The 21,066-nt window shown below is 44.8% G+C and overlaps 1 protein-coding gene across 1 annotated transcript in view; it reads left to right on the top strand.

Annotated features, from left to right (window-relative positions):
* Positions 1 to 19,010, top strand: part of efhb (EF-hand domain family, member B) — a 115,319-nt gene extending 96,309 nt beyond the window's left edge. Inside the window, exons 12-13 of the mRNA XM_068051454.1 lie at positions 4,625 to 4,806; positions 18,267 to 19,010. Of these exons, the coding sequence (XP_067907555.1) occupies positions 4,625 to 4,806; positions 18,267 to 18,428 (344 nt within the window). The 3' untranslated portion in view covers positions 18,429 to 19,010. The remainder of the gene's footprint in view (positions 1 to 4,624; positions 4,807 to 18,266) is intronic.
* The last annotated feature ends 2,056 nt before the right edge of the window (positions 19,011 to 21,066 follow it).

The following is a 21,066-nucleotide window of genomic DNA, read 5'->3' as shown; positions in this document are numbered from 1 at the left end:
GAGTGGTTTCAGAAACACTTATCTCTGAAAAGTATAGCCCCGCAGAAATGGGAGTTTTATGTCAATTTGATTTACACTCTCATGAATATGTGGCCAAAAAAGCTAAAAAGATTTTCAAGATTACTTTTCCAGTTGTGGGAGAGTCCATTCTAATATCTGTATCATCCATTCACTCGTCAAAACCGCTAGCAACTAGTCTCGCTTTAGCCTTATAAGTCCCACCTGCAAGGACTTTTCAGTACAAATCCACTTATGTGACAGGGCTGGTTGCCCCTCATCTGGTACTTCAGAATAAACTCCAAACTATCTCCAACTATCTAACTCCCTTTGTTTTGCCTCTCTTATTAGTTTATCCTCAAGTTTATTGGCAGCTACCAAAACTTCATGAGCTTGAGGACTTCTGATTATAGTTCTGTTCTGAGACTGTTCTGTGGCCTTTATTCCATTGTCTAATCTATTCAAGATTTGGCCTTTACTTGTACTTTTATGTTTTGTCAGGACTACTACTGTGAGATCTCCCTCTTGCACTACTGAAAGCTCTTTCACTGCTACATGATTGTTTTCTGACACAAGAGTCACTTCCAGACCCACAATCAGTACTTCTGCTGTGCTTTCTTACTCTCCAGTCTTTCACTCCATTTTGCCAGTCTATGGACCTCACTACTTAGCCATCATCCTGAACATTTAACCAATATTTAAACTTGCCAGTAGCTTTTCCTGCATGTCCCACATTTGTTCCCTCTCTCAATTCACTAGACCCCTCTAGAATGTATGTCACCCAAATATCCACTCTGGGCAATTAGCCTTTAGATAGATTAGATTAGATTAGAGATACAGCACTGAAACAGGCCCTTCGGCCCACCGAGTCTGTGCCGAACATCAACCACCCATTTATACTAATCCTACACTAATCCCATATTCCTACCACATCCCCACCTGTCCCTATATTTCCCTACCACCTACCTATACTAGTGACAATTTGTAATGGCCAATTTACCTATCAACCTGCAAGTCTTTTGGCTTGTGGGAGGAAACCGGAGCACCCGGAGGAAACCCACGCAGACACAGGGAGAACTTGCAAACTCCACACAGGCAGTACCCGGAATCGAACCCGGGTCCCTGGAGCTGTGAGGCTGCGGTGCTAACCACTGCGCCACTGTGCCGCCCCAGATGTGATAACTGTCTCTTCTGTCATTCACATAACCCCTATGTAGACCTTGATCTAATGTATTCTGTTCCTAAGGCCCTTCATTACAAAGCACATGAGCATTTGAGGTACAAGGTGGCTCCTTTACCTCTGTCAGCTGCTCAGAGGACCTTCTATGTTATGCAATTTGTTTGTTCTGTAGTAAGCATGTCCAGGAGGTGACTGTTAAATGTGTTAACTATTTGTAGCTCAACTTCATGGTCCAGAGTTTTTCCCAATGTCCTAGCAATCAAAAATGCCCCTTTCTACATCATAGCATAGAAATAAACATACAAATTCGGCACAGAGAACAATCCCTGTGCCAAAACAGGTATGTCTGGGGCACACCTGATATTGTGCCTCGTTTACATGAGACTGGCAAACTGCAGATGTTCGCTGGGGATTTCAATTTCAGACCACTGTGTTTCAGTTAGGTCCTGCGAGGGGGAGGAAGCAATCATGAGGGAGGGAGGGAAGTGATCAGGAGACAGGGGAAGTGAATGGGGATCTGCATCAGCCTTTATCACTGCAGCAGACCTGAGAGGAACAGTGCTGCTCTTCCCAGCTCCACATTCAGGTAATATTTTTTAGAAAATAGACCTCTTTTGGTAATGGCCTCCAGTGGTTCATTTAAGAACCACTGGTTAGGTGCATATAGACCGTATTTTTCTTGAACACAACTAACAATTTAAAAATTGAAGTATGCAGTTTCCGTTGGGTGGGGGGAGGAGGGAGGGGTGGGGGTGAAAATTTCTTTGGTTGTTTTGACAAGCCAATGAAGTGATAACAAGGACCATAAATTTCTGGTCAGTACTTGTGTCAAGCAGACGGTGGATAGAGGAATTATTTTTACACTATGGGAATGCATTATAACTAAGTGACTAATGAAGCAGAAATTGGTAACTCCATTTAAAAGGGAATTAAGTTAATTCTTGAAGAATAGTACTGAAGCAAAGTGTTTTGAATTGGATTAAAGTAGATAGCTCCGATGCGAAGCTAGCACCAGTATAGGCAAGATGGACCAACAGCTGTTTTCTGTGCTGAATTTCCTGACTCTTGGTTTTATAATCAGGTGCCATTGGCGCTCGGTGAATCACAAAAATATATCATAGGGTGCAGCCAGTATTTTGCTAATTTTGAGATCAGTTTCAGGAACATAAACACACATGGAAACATTATGATGATTGAGTAAAAAGTACTATTAATGAATATGGCTGGAAGAAAAGGAAACTTAAGAAAGACAAGAATATTAAACTGAAAAAGGGACGTGAGAATACACGTAAAAACAAGTATAACCAGCACTTCCACTTAATGTGACCTTTGGACATGCCACACACCTTTCAGATCTCCAATAATCAAAATAAATGAATAAACAGGTTTTTTTTAAAAAGAGGAAACAAAAAAGAATATATAAACTAAGAAAAATATAGGATACATTTTTATTTTCAGAATCTCTGATGCAGTGTCTTCCACAATTTTCACATGGTAACATAGGAATTTTTTTACCCGCAGGAGAGTATTGTGGGAAAAAATCTCCATTGAGTCCTCCCAATCTCCCGCTATACCATTGATGGAAGATCGGTGGAAACTCTGTAGAAATGGCAAAATAGCAAATAAAGCTGTTTCTTCAGGGTTTCCGCCAATCTTCCCATTGGACTAGGGCAGGAGATGGAGTGAACTCGCATGGAAATTCCGGGTACATTCTTCCATCTAGCCTACCGTGCCAAATTATTCATCAGTTTATTTACTTACTGTAACTGAAATTAATACCCATGCATCCCTTCCCTAACAGGAACTCATCCAGTCCTTTTTCAAAACTCTGGCATTCTATTCCACACCTCCACTGGCAATTTGTTCCACAATTCTTTCATCACCTTGCAAATTTTAATTTTTTTTGACACTCTTAGTTCTTGTGGCCAATTGGTGAACTTTCCCAGATCCAAATTCTTCACCCTTGAAAATCACTATCAAGTTTCATCATTATCCTCCATTTCTCCTGAGAGAAAAGACCCCATCCATTAATTTTAATGGATGGAAAAATGTGGGGCCTTACACCTGGATGCCTGGTGTATGCTCCCAGTGTGTGAAAATCAGCACTAGGAGAGCCAAAGGTGGAAATTTATCCATTCAGATTATGTCAAGTGAGAATTAAGAAGATGGGAAGGATGTCTTTTCCAGAAAGAATAATGTTTTTAATTCAATTACTATATGTCATGCAGGCCCCCACCTGCCAAGAATGAGGCACATATTATTTCGCCACATGAAAATTAAAACTTAAAATTGCTGCTGGGAAGAAAAGAAGGCCTATTACAAGGGGTTGCCAAGCCCCTGACTGGAAAGACATTTGCATAGTAACAGACGGTACTTGGAACGGACAAAGGGACCACTTCTTGCTTCAATTTAATCCACAATGGACTTTTGATTACCAGACGTTGAAGGTGGAGAAGCTAGCATTCCAGGTTAACTGCTAAGATGGCCTAATACACAGTTGGAGTTTTTCAATTTGAATTTACCACAGAGAATTTGAACTCAGAAAGCTGTTTGCTCCTGGACTGAACACCTCTCTCCTGTCTGCTCTCATCTCGCTCTCACCAGCTTCGGAAACCATTGAAGACGTATGAACCCCAAGAAAGAAAAGTCTCCTACAGTGAACAAGGGTTAAGAAGAATACTGGTCCCCAATGAAAAGCAAGACTACCTACAATCAAGGACTACAGCGAGTTCGAAGCACAGTAAAAACCCCTCTTCAGAGATTGCCTCAAACCTCTCCAATTTATTTTTCTTCTGCTCTTTTCTGTCCCTATTTGCATGTGCGTATGCATGCTAGCGTGGGGCGCGGCGTGTATCTGTAGACGTTAACCGAATTAGAGTTTAAGTTTTAATAAAATTTCACTGTTCTTCTTTAAATATAAGAAAGCCTGTTTATGCTCATTTCTTTGCCTTATAATTGGAAAGTGGTGAACAAGGGTTTACCAAGGGGAAGCTCAAAACACAGTGTGTTTAAAATTAAATCCTGTTACAATAAGACCATGTGAAGGCTGAAGGACACCTCTAGACCTCTTTCTCACCTGGTCATAACATATAATTATGAATTGTTTCCTTCCAGGTCTTTGCAAAAACAAAAGCATGTAATATTTCTAATTATGAAGATTTTTTTTCAGATTTTAGTGTGACATGCCTCATCATATAGATCCTTGATACTAAAGCTTTTGCTTGTTTTTTTTATCTAGGGCTGTAATATCATGAATAACCTATAACAACATACCATGTTGTATCTGAAAATTCTGAACTAAAACCCAATAACCATATAATGGAAAAATGAATTATAATTTATGTTTGGGTTACATTGCATGGAAAGTATATACCTGCTGTTTAAAAACTAGTTTTGTTTAAAATAGGAATATCCTGGTTTGATTACTGAATATTTTATTCTGAACAGACTATCGAACCTATGGTGTGCCTACTATACGAACTGACTTGCCAGCCCCTCGCTTTCGTCGTGTCAGTGATATGACTAACTATGGTGATGAAGCAACTGCTTCTGGTTTGCTAAATCCTTCAATTTTTGCCCAGAGAAGAGTTTATGAGAAAGACATGTTTATGGACAGGACCAAGGAAGAGGTAAGTCATTGGCAAAGATTTTTTAGCTCTTCCTAGTCCAAGACCTAAACAAGAGCAAAACACTCAGAAAGGAAGCTTGTAATCATTGTCTGCATTGATTAGAATATATGGGGATGCTATATTTAGATGCCATCCCATGCAATAGCAAGTAAACCTTAAAGTAAGCTGACAGAAAATCTGATGAGAGTAAATTTTATTTATCGTGGAGCTTCACTGCTCAGAATGCATATTAGAATTTTGGGCACAGATATTAGTGGGCTTTGCCAGAAAAACCTCTGGGCGTGAAATTCGATAAGACCAGAAAACAATTGTGGGGATCGAGATGTGCAGTTGACTCAGGCCTATTGCTTCCGACGCAGGCAACATGCAAACTTTGTGCTATTTGCTGTTTTAATTGATTGTAACATGCAGCTTATGTGCACAGTTGGTTGGCTGCATGCCAGGAGCAGGCAGCTAGCATCACTTAAAGGCAGCCTGCACCTCTCGAAGAGGTGCAGTCTGACTGGAATAGGCATTGGAACTGGTTACAGAAGAGAATTTTAGCAAGAAGAACACTGAATTATGGCACAACATGGCAGAGAGCAGGCTCCAAGATTTTCTGACACTGCACTGGAGGCCATGGTAGAGGAGGTGCAGAGGAACAGAGAGGTCATCTATCCATATCGGGTTAGGAGACCCTTCAGATAAACACTCAGAAGGTAGTGGGACCAGAGAGCTGTGGCAGTCAATACCAGGAGTCTAGCCCTGAGGACTGAATGCAATGCCACAAGAAATTCAATGACCAGTGATCAAAGTCAATAAATGCATCTTCAAATGTCATATTCCACCAATGCACCACTAGCCTCACACAAGGCTCAATGCACCATACCCCCCATCACTCGCCTGCCAACAATCTCTATCAATCATGATTCATACCAAACATTCATAGCTTCACCTCACCTTTACCCTCAAATATTTGGCACTGCTGCAAGCCTCACAACCACAACTCAGAGCTTGCATAAACTGGCAACTATGAGTCATGACAGCCACACTATGCAAACACTCAGTGATGCACTTCTCTCTCTCTTGAAGGACATGATGGCACATGACCGGAACAGGAGCACCTAACTGACAGGGGCAGGTGTGTCTGCATGCTCTAACCCGCATGAAGGTGATGGTGCTGGCCATTATTGGAACAGCCATGACTGAGGCTAAAAGCATCAAAGGTGACGATTATCCTCTCATACCGAATCCTTCTCCTCACATCCCATTTCTGCCTCATCCCACAATCTCTTCTGATTTACAAGCTCAGATAGTGTAAGCATGCACATTTTGTTTTCTTCCCCCGCCCCACATCCCTCCCCTCACCACAAGTCTACACTTGTGCCTTTCTCCTTTCAGATACCCAAGAGCTGAAACCTGGCCAGACAGTGGTGAAAGATCAAGAACTGGAAGATCTGAAAGGCAGCACTGAAGTGAAATACTGTCACTCGCTGTCACATTCGCAGCCACCAGCTCAGATATTGACACTACATATACTTTAGAGGACAGCCCAGAGGTGGGATCTGCACGTGGTGGGCTGAATTTTACCAGCCCCTCGACGCCGCGAGTTGTGTTGTGGGGGCTGGTAAAATGCTGTGGGGGAGAGGCCCGCCTTGACTTGCGACGTCGAGAAGGGCCCGCTGCGTATTGCCGGCGGCAGGACCTTGGTGTGGCCCCCCCACTGCAAGGCGGCGGCACCACAATTAGCATATGGTAAACGGTACTTGCCTTTGCTGATTATGCAGCCTGCCGCATCTCCATTGACACTTACTGATTTTTCGATGAAAGGGCGGCCGTCACATGCCGTCCCATTCATGATTAGAAAAGCCGGTGGGTCCACAGAGGCAGAAGGTTTCGCGGCAGAAGGTAAGTCTCTTTTCAGGGGTCTCACTCTGCATTCCTAAAGGGAGGAGGGAGGGGGGCATTGCAGGGGTCTCACTCTGCATACTGGAAGGGAGGAGGGAGGAGGGGGGATATACAGGGGTCTCACTCTGCATTCTTAAAGGGAGGGGGTCTGGGATTACTGGAGGGAAAGCTGTGCTGGCATGAAGGGAGGTACCATGTACCATCCCTCTGTTAACAATTTAGATTTAGAGATACAGCACTGAAACAGGCCCTTCGGCCTGTACGCTCTGTGTTTGTGAGGGAGTAATGGCACACTGGGCACCTTGTGTGTGGGGAGGGGGCCAGAAAGGGCAAAAGCATTAAGGTGTTATGGATGATGGGGGCAATCAATTCAGCTGGTAGGATCTTGATGTGGTCATGTTTTGCCACTCTGAGTGTTGGCCAAGATTGGCAATGCCATGGCACATCACATAGTTGATCCAGGAAAGCAGCTGATGTACCCGTCAACACCAATCCCTGCCCTGTTAGGAACCTTTGAATACATGAAGGGTTCAACTTTATTTATCACATGGAAATAGGTATGGCTCATCCTACATTGTGTGATCCTCTGCTCATGAGGATCCATATGCGCCAGAGGCAATACCAATAGGCAGGTGCAATCCACATAGAGTTCCCTCGTCGTGAGCATCAGCCCCCAGGGGAGCTTGCCATTACGTTTGCCGTGCATCTACAGGCCCCATATGACATGCCATCGGATGTCAGAGCACCAGTGTCAGAGGCGATTGCTCATGTAGAGAGGGTGGTGACACGTTTCTGTGCCCTGCTCAAGGATGACCTGCAGCCCAAGGGCTCCGGTGGACATCCCATGCCTTTATTCCTCATAGTGGCAGTGGTTCTCAAACCTGACACCTTTGCAGCTTTTTAGGGGCCCACCAGAGACCTTTGTGGGGTCACACAGTCAGCAGTGCACCGCTGCATCTGGGAGGTCACCAATGCCCTGCACCAGAGGGCCAGTGAGTATGTCCGCTTCAGGACGGACTCTCACAGTCAGGCCCAGATGGCCATTGGTTTTGGCACCATTGCCGGAGAACCATAGGTTGTAATGTTCATTGACTGCAGTCATGTGACCAAAAGGCCTCCCGCCAGGCGACCACCTGCAGACGTCACCATTAAAGGAGCCCTCTCAATCTAGGTGAAGCTGGTGTGTGATCACTGCAGATGCTTGCTGCGAATGCGTGACCACTTCTCAGGCAGCTGCCATGACACCTGGGTCTTGCGCCAGTCCCGCCTGCCACTGCTGTTCACTGAACTGGCTCAGATGGAGGGGTGGCTTCTTGGAGATAAGGACTATCCTTTGCAGACATGGCTCCAGAAACCAGTGAGAGACCCCACCACTGCTGCAGAGGAGAGATATAAAGCCAGCCACTGAGCTACATGCCCCACCATTGAGTAGGTGATCAGCATGCTGAAATAGCACCTCCAATGCCTGTATGGATAGGGTGATGCCCTGTACTATGGGCTTAAAAGGCCAGCTCCTTTCTTTGCTGCTCTGTACAACTATGCACCCAATAGGGGCCAGGCCTGGCATGATGAGGGGAGACGTCAACAGGATTCCTCCTCTGACTATGAGGATGCTGAGGACCTGCAACATGAAAGATGCATGGGAGGGCAGATGGCACCCAGGCTCTGCACGCAGGGCTAGCAGTGAGCTAGGGATGTACGGAAGTGGCTTTTCAGACAAAGGCTGTCTGCTCTATAGGAACCGACATGAGTTCTGCAAGCCACATATCACCCTCACTCACCTGCTATGCACCAGTCCACATCTTCAGCATCCCTGTGTAAACCATTAGAGACAGCAGCTGACTGAGCCAATGTCCAAGTCAAGTTACTGAGGCCATGGAGATGCTCATTAGTAATGGTGGCATGGCAATGATATTGCATAGGTTGGTTCTCCTGAAAGGCCAACAGTTCAAAGGGATGTGACATTGGTGCTGCAAGCTGGCACACATCATTTGCACAGAGAAAAGGACACATATGCTGGTGAGAAACGTTTAGTGAAAGACGTATTTACATTGCTGTGACACACGTGTATTCCCACTTGTGTCAATGTGTTCTCTATAAATCTCTAATACTTTTTATGGTCTATTTAAGTCTCACGTCCTGAATGTGCAAATTTAAGATAATTCACCCAGGTGCAGCACGCCTACAAGAAGGAATGTTACACTTGAGTGGAGGATCGCAACTTCACAGGACACTGGGACACAGCAGGGTAAGTATGTGGCAGCAAAGTGGAAAGTGTTGGGGTCAATCAGCAGGTCATGCAGCATCTGTGGAGAGAGAAGCAGAGTTAACTTTCAGGTCTGTGAACTTGGACAAGTTAACTCTGCTTCTCTTTCCACAGATGCTGCCTGATCTGCTGGATTTCTGCACCACTTTCTGCTTTGCTGCCAGATTGACAGCAGCCCCACTCTTCAGCAGTGAGGTAAGTATTCTTTGACAGCTGTCAGGAAGCAGGTGCTGGGGTGCTTAAAATAGGGCCCCAGCACCTGTTGCACTACTGTCAAAAACTATCTCACTGCGCCGAATGTCTCGCCTCTCCCCACGTAATATGGGGAGGCGGCTCGGCACCGTGATTCTAATGAGCCCCCGCACGTAATATCGCGCGGGCTCTGCGGCGGATGCTAAGTGCGGGCATCCCGCTGAGTTGAAAGGGTGCCACCGCGGAGCACACCCGAATAAAATTCAGCCCGGTGAGTCACCCAGCACTAATGACCTGCAGCCAGGGCATGGGACAAGAGTAGCACAGATGCCAGTTCACTGGAGAGTGAGATTGCGCACATGTTCTGCTGCAGGGCGCACAGATAAGGACTTTCAAGGGGTGGTGTACAAACAAAAGCTTAGAAATACTTGGTATATTGGCTGGATTGCTGGAAAGCCTGCAGTCACTGTCAAGGAACATGAAGGAGTCTGATATGAACTTGGCACAGGGCTTTACACAGAGCTTCGAACTGATCATTTGCAGCGTTGAAGTGGTGGCCCATTCCATGAAAACACTTGTGGGCCCAGCCATGATGCAGCATCTGCTGACCGATTTCTCAGCTTCCATTGCAGTACAAGCAGAAATCACCCAAGTGTGAGTGCTGCAGGGGAATCTCAGACTGAAGACATGCTAGGTCAGCTTACTGACTTAACAAGCTCAGACAGCTCTCATACAAGCTCAGTTTGCTGCCACGCAAGCTCAGACTGCTGCCATCATAGCTACAGATACTCTTGTTCAAAGGGCTAGCATGGTGTCACAGCAGTCCAGCTACCTGTCCTCTGACATATTGCTAAGGCACAACTCTGGAGTGGCAGAAGCACTATGGAGCATGAACCTGCTGTCCTCTCAGGATGACAGCATTTTTTCTACCACCACTGCCACTTCACCAGTGCTCTTGCTGTTGCCTATTAGCCAGCCCTGCTAGTCTGTTGCCACCTATGTTGAGGTGGTGTATGCCCAGAGTTGCTGGAGGTTGGCCTGCAAGGCCATTTGCAGTCTCCTCTACTGAATGTCAGCAGCCTTCCACCAGACATGCTGCAGCCACTGGCGAAGCCTTTGTAGGAGCATTAGGACCACAGTGGCGCAGTGGTTAGCACCGCAGCCTCACAGCTCCAGCGACCCGGGTTCAATTCTGGGTACTACCTGTGCGGAGTTTGCAAGTTCTCCCTGTGTCTACGTGGGTTTCCTCCGGGTGCTCCGGTTTCCTCCCACAGCCAAAAGACTTGCAGGTTGATCGGTAAATTGGCCATTATAAATTGCCCCTAGTATAGGTAGGGGAGTATAGGGACAGGTGGGGATGTGGTAGGAATATGGGATTAGTGTAAGATTAGTATAAATGGGTGGTTAATGGTCGGCACAGACTCGGTGGGCCGAAGGGCCTGTTTCAGTGCTGTATCTCTAAATCTAAAATAAAATCTAAAGGCAATGGAAGATACATTAAGGAAATGCACAAGGGTGATTAGTTTACATTTGTATGCACTATGGCATGATTTCATTTATGAATTTGATTTGAAATATTTGTTTTGCGGTGGTTTGTGGCCAGGCAGATACAGTGACAGTCAAAAACAGAGGGAGGGTATGTTGTGGAACTGTTGGTGAATCAGGAATTGAGGTTGTATTAACTGGCACCATGCTTAGATGAGTTGATCGTGGACACCCCAGCCAGAAAGGGGCTGTGTTGGTTGCCTTCTCCATTCTGCCTCCTCCTTCTCCAGCTGGTTGCCATTTAGCTGGTGGCAAGAGCTGTGCCCTCATGATGGTGAGGTTGTGTACCATGTAGCAGACCATGATTAATCTAGACACCTACTCTGTCAAATTACTGTAGGACTCCTATGGTGTCATCCAGGCAGTAGAAGCGTTGATGAAGCACTCCAATGATCTGCTTGATGCCATTTTGTGTGACAGCATGCCTTTTGTTATATTCATGCTGTCTACATATACGAGGGTTATACCAGCCATGTGGTCAGCAGATAGCTCTTGTTGCCCAGTAACCATCCTCTGATTTGTCATGGTGGCTCAAATGTAGATGGTACAACAAACGGCTGCTGAATGAAGGAATAATTACTTTTGTCTGGATACTGGGCATTTATCTGCATGATTAGCTGTGCATGGTGGCATACTAGCTGGACATTGAAGGAGTGGAATCCCTTCTGGTTGCAGTACATCTCTGAATTGACATGCGGTACTTGCAAAATGGCATCCTCTGCGGCCAGCACCAGAAGTGTGTGCGCGTGGTGCAGGCGCCAGTTTGGAGGCATAGCGGTACCCCTAGCGCTGAAAAAATAGACGCTAAGTAACCGAATTTTGTGGCCTCCTGTGTCCAAATTTCTGATCTACTCTTATAATGGGCAAAGCTCCATTTTGCGATTGCAAATTAGTAACATTTCTACTATGTTTTTCTATGTTTTAAAAGTTGATGGGATAAGAACATAAGAATTTAAGACATAGGATTAGGAGTAGACCATATGATCCCTTGAGCCTGCTGTGCCATTTAATAAGATCATGGCTGAATCTTTACATCGACTCCATTTTCCTGCCCTATTTCCATACCCCTTGATTTCCTTAGTGCCCAAAAATCTATTGATCTCATCTTGAATATATACAACCCTCTGGGGTAGAGAATTCCAAAGATTTACAACCCTCTTAGTGAAGAAGTTTCTCCTCATCTCAGTCCTAAATGACTGATTCCTTATCCTCTGATTAAGATCCCTACTTCTAGACTCTCCAGCTGGGGAAAATAGCCTGTCAGCATCTACCTTGTCAAGCCCTCTAAGAATTTTATACATTTCAATGCAACACTCTCATTCTTCTGAAATCCAGAGAATAGAAACGCATCCTACTCAATATGTCCTCATAAGACAGCCCTCTCATCCTCAATCCGATGAACGTTTGTTGCACCCTTCTCTAAGGTAAGTATGCACTTTCTTAGCTAAGGAGACCGCACCACAGACAGTACTGCAAGATGTGGTCTCACTAAGGCCCAATATTATTGTAGCAAGACTTCCTTACTTGAGCATTGCTGAAAAACAAGACATGCTATTGAAGCTTTTTGTCTTGCACTCATCCGGACACATGCAAGAATGCCAAATTTCAAAAGGAGCAACAATTTATACTACATGAGAAAAGGGTGCTGATTGGTTGGCAAGTTGACTCTGATTGGTCGAGGTGTTGCCATGTTACCAAGGAACTACTGTTCCCTAAGCTTTGTTAAATTCAAAAAAGGTGCAACACCTGGACATGTTCCTTTTGCCTGCAGAGGACAGGTCCCTGCGTATGAATATATGTAGCTTCTAGCAAGCATAAGTGAGTCATATTGCGAGCCTGACTGATAATCTTAAATTGGTTGTTAGTGTAATTCTTAGCATACTCGGGATTTTTCAGTAAGTGCTGTGCAATCACGGAATCACATCGAATGTTTGACATTGTGTTCTGGATTTTGCAAGTATGGGCTGGTTGAGTACAGTTAGTACTCTGCCTATTGTGAACAGCCGAAGAGATGTGCAGTTTGATATGATCCGCCAGTCGTTGGGACGTATGGCCTATGTACCTGGCATCGCACCAGCACTGGAATTCATATACCAAATTACTCATTTATGTGGTAGGCAGAATGTCTTTTTGGCTTGACGGCAGCATCCTGTTAGTGGAAAATACCACTTGTGTTGCTACTGCATGGTAGCAGTGTGAAACGGCTAGCTTCCACCTGTTGCTCAAATTTTTGAGATACCTTACCCTTCCTGGGTAATTTGAGGTAGACTGGGCATTTTCCAGGTCTGAAACTGGCAGCCCTAGGCCCATGCGTGAATATCCGCAATACACAATGAGTAACGATCTCCATGGCAACACCTCGACCAATCAGAGTCAACTTGCCTTTTCTCATGTAGTATAAATTGTTGCTCCCTTTGAAATTTGATATTCTTGCGTCTGTCCTGATGAGTGCAAGATGAAAAGCTTTGTTCGACAGTATGTCTCTTTTCTCAGCAATACTCAAGTTCTGTACTATCAAGTTACTTCCTTCCTTTTATATTCCAACTTCCTTTGCAATAAAGACTAACATTTCATTTGCCTTCCTAATTGCTTGGGGTATCTGGATGTTAACTTCAGTGATTCGTGTGCAAGGACCCCCAAATCCGGTTGAATATCAAAGTTTTCTAGCCTCTAACCTTGTAAAAATAATTCTGCTTTTGCATTCTTCCTACCAAGGTGGATAATTTCATACTTAGCCAGGTTATAATCCATTCACCACCTTCTCATCCAATCACTTAACTGGTCTATCTTCCTTTGCAGTATCTTTGCATCCTCCTGACTACTTACTTTCCCAACTAACTTTGTATCATCAGCAAACTTGGATATATCTTGGAGGCACTCCACTAGTTACACCCTACTATCCTGGAATAACTTGTTTATTCCTACTCTCTGTTTCCTGTCTGCTAACTGTTACTCAATCCATGCTAATATATTACCCCAAGTAAGTAAATAGTGGGTAACATTTAAAGCAACAATTCAAAATGTTCAAAAAAACACTCCATTAAAAAACAAAAACTCAGCAAGAAAGGTCCATCTGTGGCTTACTAGGAAATTTAAGGATAGCATTAGATTAAAAGAAGAGGCTTATAATGTTTCAAAGAATAGCAGTAAACCTGAGGATTGGGAGTCTTTTAGAAGCCAGCAAAGGGCAAATAAAAATTTGATTAAAAGGGAAAAACATAGAATGAGAGTAAACTAGACAGGAAAATAAAAACAGATTATAAGAGCTTTTACAAGTATATAGAAAGGAGGAGAGTAGCTAAAGTAAACTTTGGCTGTTGCGGAGAAATTATCATGGTGAATGAGGAAATGGCAGAGACATTGGACAAATATTTTGTGTCTGTATTCACAGTAGAAAACATAAATTCTATACCAGAAATAGAGGGTAACCAAGGGGCTATTAAGAGTGAGGAACTTAAGGTAATTAATGTCGACAGAGAAAAAGTATTGAAGAAACTTAAGGAACTAAAAGCCAACAAATCCCTAGGACCTGATGGCCAGCATCCTAAGGTTCTAAATGAGATAGCTGCAAAGAAAATAGATGCACTGGTTATGATTTTCCAAAATTCCTTAGATTCTAGAATTTTCCTAGTGGATTGGAAGTTAGCAAATGTAACACCATTATTCAAGAAAGGAGGGAGAAAGAAAACAGGGACTTACAGAGCAGTTAGCCTGACATCAGTCAACAGGAAAATGCTGCAATTTATTAAGGAAGTCTTAACAATGTACTTAGAAAATCATAGTATGATCAAATAAAGTCAACATGGTTTTACGAAAGGGAAATCATGTTTGACAAATTTATTTTGGTTTTTTGAGGATATAACTATTAGGGTACCTATTAGACTTACCTGGAAGAGTGGAGCGGAGCGGACCTGGGAGGAATCGACATCGGAGAGGGAGAGAATAAATCCAGCCTGAGGCTCGAGGCCCGCGCTTATCTGGAATAGCGGAGTGGAGCGGACCTGGGAGGAATCTGCATCGGAGAGAGAGAGGATAAATCCAGCCTGAGGCTCGAGTCCCGCACTTACCTGGAAGAGCGGTGCGGACCTGGGAGGATAAACACAGACACAGTCCGGAGTGTTTGAAAAAAACATCAACAGTGACATCACAGGACAGCTGCAAGGTGATTGGTTGGTGATACAGGCCTGATACACTCGGACTTTTGTGTTCCGTGTCAGTGCGCCATTTTCCCACACTCTCTTGGCCAGTCTGGACATAGCAGTAGAAGTCTTTCCCATGCGCTTGTTGATTTCTGCATCTAGAGACAGGTTACTGGTGATAGTTGAGCCTAGGTAGGTGAACTCTTGAACCACTTCCAGAGCGTGGTCGCCAATATTGATGGATGGGGCATTTCTGACGTCCTGCCCCATGATGTTTGTTTTCTTGAGGCTGATGGTTAGGCCAAATTCATTGCAGGCAGCCACAAACCTGTCGATGAGACTCTGCAGGCACTCTTCAGTGTGAGATGTTAAAGCAGCATCGTCAGCAAAGAGGAGTTCCCTGATGAGGACTTTCCGTACTTTGGACTTCGCTCTTAGACGGGCAAGGTTGAACAACCTGCCCCCTGATCTTGTGTGGAGGAAAATTCCTTCTTCAGAGGACTTGAACGCATGTGAAAGCAGCAGGGAGAAGAAAATCCCAAAAAGTGTGGGTGCGAGAACACAGCCCAGTTTCACGCCACTCAGGATAGGAAAGGGCTCTGATGAGGAGCCACCATGTTGAATTGTGCCTTTCATATTGTCATGGAATGAGGTGATGATACTTAGTAGCTTTGGTGGGCATCCGATCTTTTCTAGTAGTCTGAAGAGACCACGTCTGCTGACGAGGTCAAAGGCTTTGGTGAGATCAATGAAAGCAATGTAGAGGGGCATCTGTTGTTCACGGCATTTCTCCTGTATCTGACGAAGGGAGAACAGCATGTCAACGGTCGATCTCTCTGCACGAAAGCCACACTGTGCCTCAGGGTAGACGCGCTCGGCCAGCTTCTGGAGCCTGTTCAGAGCGACTCGAGCAAAGACTTTCCCCACTATGCTGAGCAGGGAGATTCCACGGTAGTTGTTGCAGTCACCGCGGTCACCTTTGGTTTTTATAGAGGGTGATGATATTGGCATCGCGCATGTCCTGGGGTACTGCTCCCTCGTCCCAGCACAGGCATAGCAGTTCACGTAGTGCTGAGAGTATAGCAGGCTTGGCACTCTTGATTATTTCAGGGGTAATGCTGTCCTTCTCAGGGGCTTTTCCGCTGGCTAGAGAATCAATGGCATCACTGAGTTCTGATTTTGTTGGCTGTATGTCCAGCTCATCCATGACTGGTAGAGGCTGGGCTGCATTGAGGGCAGTCTCAGTGACAGCATTCTCCCTGGAGTACAGTTCTAGGTAGTGCTCAACCCAGCGGTCCATTTGTTTGTGTTGGTCAGTGATTATGTCCCCTGATTTAGATTTGAGGGGGGCAATCTTCTTGATGGTTGGCCCAAGAGCTCTCTTCATGCCATCATACATTCCTCTGATGTTTCCGGTGTCTGAGGCCAGCTGAATATGACTGCATAGGTGTTGCCAGTAGTCGTTTGCGCAGCGCCTGACTGTTCTTTGTGCAGTGCTTCTGGCTGCTTTAAGTGCTGCGGATGTTAAATCGCTGGGGGCTTTCTTGTAGTTCAATAGTGCAATGCGCTTAGCGGCTATGACAGGTTCCAGCTCTTCATTATGAGATTGAAACCAGTCTGCATTTCTCTTCGCACTTTTGCCGTAGGTGGTCAAAGCTGACTCATAGATGGCGTCTCTGATGTGGGCCCACTTGGTCTCAGCATCCCCTGTGGGAGTGTTTTGAAGGGCTGTTACAAGTGAATTTAGAAATTTTTGTAACAGCTGTGGGTGAGAAATTCTGTTCGTGTTGATGCGCGGGTGGCCCTTCTGCTTGGAATGATGCAACTTCTTTGGTCTGAGTCTAACCTTGCTGCACACCAGGGAGTGGTCGGTGTCGCAGTCCGCACTGTGGAAGCTGTATGTGATTTGAACACTGTTTAAGGCGGCTCGCCTTGTGACAATGAGGTCTAGCTGGTGCCAACGACGCAATCTTGGGTGCCTCCATGAAACCTGGTGACAGGGTTTAGTGTGAAAGAACGAGTTGGTGATGCAGAGGTTATGATAGGTACACAACTCAAGCAGTCTCTGCCCGTTCTCATTCATCCTTCCAACGCCATAGTGCCCAAGGCAGGAGGGTCATGAGTCATGGTTGGCCCCAACCCTGGCATTAAAGTCCTCCAGCAGGAATAGGTGTTCGGTGTTGGGGATGCTGCTAATGATGTTATGGAGTTGCTCGTAGAACTGATCTTTAGCTTCAGGTGGGGAGCAGAGTGTTGGAGCATAGATGCTGAGTAGGTGTACTGGACCAGAGGTGGTGAGCAGTCGGATGGACAGTATGCGTTCCGAGCCATTTGAGGGAGGCTCTATCATGCTGAGCAAGGAGTTTCTGATGGCGAAGCCCACTACATTCTGTCTTGGTTCTTCAGGATCCCTGCCCTGCCAGAAGAAGGTGTAGTCTTGCTCTGCTAGAGATCCACTCGCGGGGAGGCTTGTCTCCTGAAGTGCTGCAATGTCTACATTGAGTCTACTGAGCTCGTTGTTAATGATGGCGGTCTTCCGAGAATCGTTGATTTGTGTAAGGTCTTCCGACAGGCCAGGACACATAGTTCTGACGTTCCGGCTTGCAAAGCGAAGGGCTGGTACCTTCTTTCCTTTTTTCGTGTTTGGTGCGGTGTATCAGTCCACCTTTCGGGCAATGACCCTGAGTGCCAAGCACCCATTGAAGCAGGTAGACTGTGGCGAGACAGAACCTTATTGACCGGGGGCTGCCCGGTTTGAGGCGGGCGGTAGCTGTCCAGTGAGGTGCAATGACCTCTCCCACCGACAAAGATCAGCCATAAGCTAATGAATGTGTTACAGGCTCTAAGGGATGAATGTCTTACTGTTCATTTAGACTTTAACTACATGCAGTGTATGCTACCCGAGGCAGTTTCTTAACCATTGGAGGCTGCACCAGTACAGCTACAACTCTGGCATCTACCCGGCAATGTGGAAAATTGCACAGGTATGTCCTGTGCACAAAAAAAACAGGACAAATCCAACCCTGACAATTACTGCCCTGTAAGTCTACACTCACATCCCACAAACAAATAAAAAAAAAGGCTTCTTAGTTGCTGTAAGGTGCTGATTTATTTTATAGTTCGATTAATGCAATTGTCGTTTTTACCTAAAATGTTAAAGTGTAGAATGTCCTGCTTATTTTGTTGAGTGAATGTCTTAATCTAGTGCAAATATCAATAAATACTTTTCTTCTCATCTCACTGTTAGAATGATTCAAAGCACCCTCGGTCTCAAATCTTCATTTTGATGGTTAAATCATTTTTACAGCTTATTCAACTTTTAATCATTTACAGAATGTCAATTTTACTTCTATTGCAGTAATTTGATCTAAAACATGGATTTGAAATTGCATTGACACTGAAGTTTCCTATTTCCATTTATATTTGTTCAGATTAAGAAAATATTTTGTAATGTTGGAGTGAACATGTCCAAGGAAACATTTGAAGAGGTGTGGCAGCGTGCTGCCATGAAACATCCAAAGGGAGAAGTTAGTGTGGAGACTTTCCGGGACGTTCTGGATGAAATTCAGACAGCACAGATTCTAACTTGTTGAGCAATGACCACTTTTTCATAGAATTTATGATATTCTTTATTAAATGCATGGAGCTTTGGAATTGTGTATCTATGTCAGAAGAGCTGTCTCAAAATTATGATGATAATTTTAAACTTATGAGTGAGGTGTAATGTTTATCACCAGATGTTTTTGGCCATCTTATAACTTAGTCACAACTATGATACCAAACCTTCTTATGAATATATTACATCTAAATGTTTGGAACACCACTCGGTGTAGTTTTGTTTATTGTAATTGGGAAACATGAATCATTTAGACCTGTCAAATTTTATGCTGCTGATTTAAACAGTATCTTTGAGGGTCATATATAAGTTTAATACTTTGTCATCTGCTTTGTAACCAGTTTTGTTTCAAGTGTGAGAAGAGATTATGGACATTTACAAAAAATTGCAATAGCATGTCCTTGTATCTGTTGTCTGAGATTTTGTTGTAAAAAATTGTTTGCTTTTCTGCCAAGTTTTCAACAATAGTGGTCAAAAATCCAAAATGTTTCACCTCAGAATTTGCTGTACGATATTTCAACTCAAACTTGTTCTTTTAGTAAATAAATGTGAGAATGTGCTTTTTCTTCATGATGATAATGAATTCACAAAAACATTTTTCACAGGTGTTCTGATCGTCTGCTGTAACTTTGCCGGAAGATCTGTGCACATCCCTGAGAAATGGAGTAAATAGCAGACAATTGGGAAAATCTGCATGGAAATTCAACACCATTGTATTGAATATTAAGCTGTCTGTGACAATAAGTTTTTTGTGACAACTAAGGATGGTTCACTGAACCACTACTCACTGGCAACAATAATGTAGCAGTTGTTAAGCAGCTAATGTGTCACAGCTCCCATGCTCCCAGCTAGGACTGTGGTTGATGGCAGTGTAAAGAGGGGAAAAGTTCAATGATTTATGATGGTTAAGGTCAAGAAGTGCATCTTCAACTGCACCATTAGCCTCACACACTGTTCAGTGTACCACACTCCCATCAGTCACCTATCGACAATCTCTGATCAATCATGATTCTTCTGAACATAATAGGGCTTTAAACTAATAAAGAGATTAGGTGGGAAGATTCAGGAAAGGGTAAATTCAAAAGCAGCAAGGGAAATGTCAAGGTTCTGGAGCAGAGAAGAGCAGCATTTTGGGTAGAAATAAACAGAATGGGTCAGGAAGGGACAGTGAGAGTAACAAAGATAATAGGGTATAAGAACAAGAAATGCTGGAAATACTCAGCAGGTCTGGCAGCATCTGTGGAGAGAGAAGCAGAGTTAACGTTTCAGGTCAGTGATCCTTCATTAGAACTGTTTATGGACCCCCTAAAAGTAGTTGTGATGCAGAGCAGCGTATAAATCAGGAAATTAGAGACACATTTAATAAGTATAATAGTGTAATCAGGTTTTAAAAAAATTTGTTAATAAGATGTGGGCATTCCTGGATAGGCCAGCAGTTATTGCCCATCCCTAATTGCCCTTGCGAAGATGGTGGTGAACCCCCCCCCCCCCCCTCTTGAGCTGCTGTAGTCATTGTAATGTAAGTAGACACACAGTGCATTAGGGAGGGCGTTCCAGGATTTTGACCCAGCGACAGTGAGGAAACAGCGATATAGTTCCAAGTCAGGATGGTGTGTAACTTGGAGGGGAACTTGATGTTCTCATGTTCCTGTTGACCTTGTTCTTCTAGATGGTAGAGGTCGTGGGTTTGGAAGGTGCTGTTGAAGGAGTCTTGACAAGTTGCTGCATCGAGTAGATGGTACACACTGCTGCCACTGTGCATCATTGGTAGAGGGAGTGTATGTTTAAGGATGTTTAAGAAGGGGAGGTGGTTAGATTCTCTCTTGTTGGAGATGATCAGTCCCTGCCACTTGTGTGGTGTGGCTGTTACTTGCTACTTATCAGCCCAAACCTGAAAGTTGTCCAGATTTTGCAGCATGCAGGCACGTTCATTAGCCGGAATTTAACTTGGTGTGTTGGTCCTGCCCACTGATTGGAAAGCCGGGAGCAAGCCTGCCTCTGCTGAGCCTAGAAGCCATGCTCCTATTTTGTGTAGCTTCTACACCTCTGAGGCAGGAAGTCCCATCTCCAAGAGATTCTGGCCCTCTGATTGGCTGGCAGCTTTTCAGTCCCAGCAGTGGCCACTGCTCCTGCTCACTGCACCCTGCCGGCCTTGGAAAAGGTAAGTGGGGTCAGGCCTTGGTGGGGACAATCGGCTAGGCCCCAGCGAGTTTGGGGGGTGGGATTGGTTCAAACAATAGGGCAGGGGTTGTTCAGCGGGGCTGGCCTGATCTGCTGGGATGGCGCCCTCTGTGGGACACAGGGTGCCCAATTAGAAGAGCACCCCCTTTCAGCCCACAAGGAGGCTTCCAGGTATTACAAGTGCTGACGTGCCTGTCCACTGATGGCAAAATACCAGCAGCGGCAGGAAGAGGCCCTTAAAGGCCTCAATTGGCCTAAGGGCAGACCACCTGTTTTCCATTGACTTCAGTTTTATTAGGGCTCCTTGATGTTCAAAGTAGAGGAGTACTGATTAATCAGTTGCGGGAGGGCAGTAGATGCTAATCAGCAGGAGGTTTTCTTGCTCATATTTGACCTGATGTCTTGAGACTTCATGAGGTCTGGAGACAATGTTG

Source organism: Heterodontus francisci, chromosome 2 (genome assembly GCF_036365525.1).
Source record: "Heterodontus francisci isolate sHetFra1 chromosome 2, sHetFra1.hap1, whole genome shotgun sequence".
Classification (NCBI taxonomy): domain Eukaryota; kingdom Metazoa; phylum Chordata; class Chondrichthyes; order Heterodontiformes; family Heterodontidae; genus Heterodontus; species Heterodontus francisci.
Note: the sequence above shows the minus strand (reverse complement) of the source record. Positions and strands in the feature narration are given on the sequence as shown.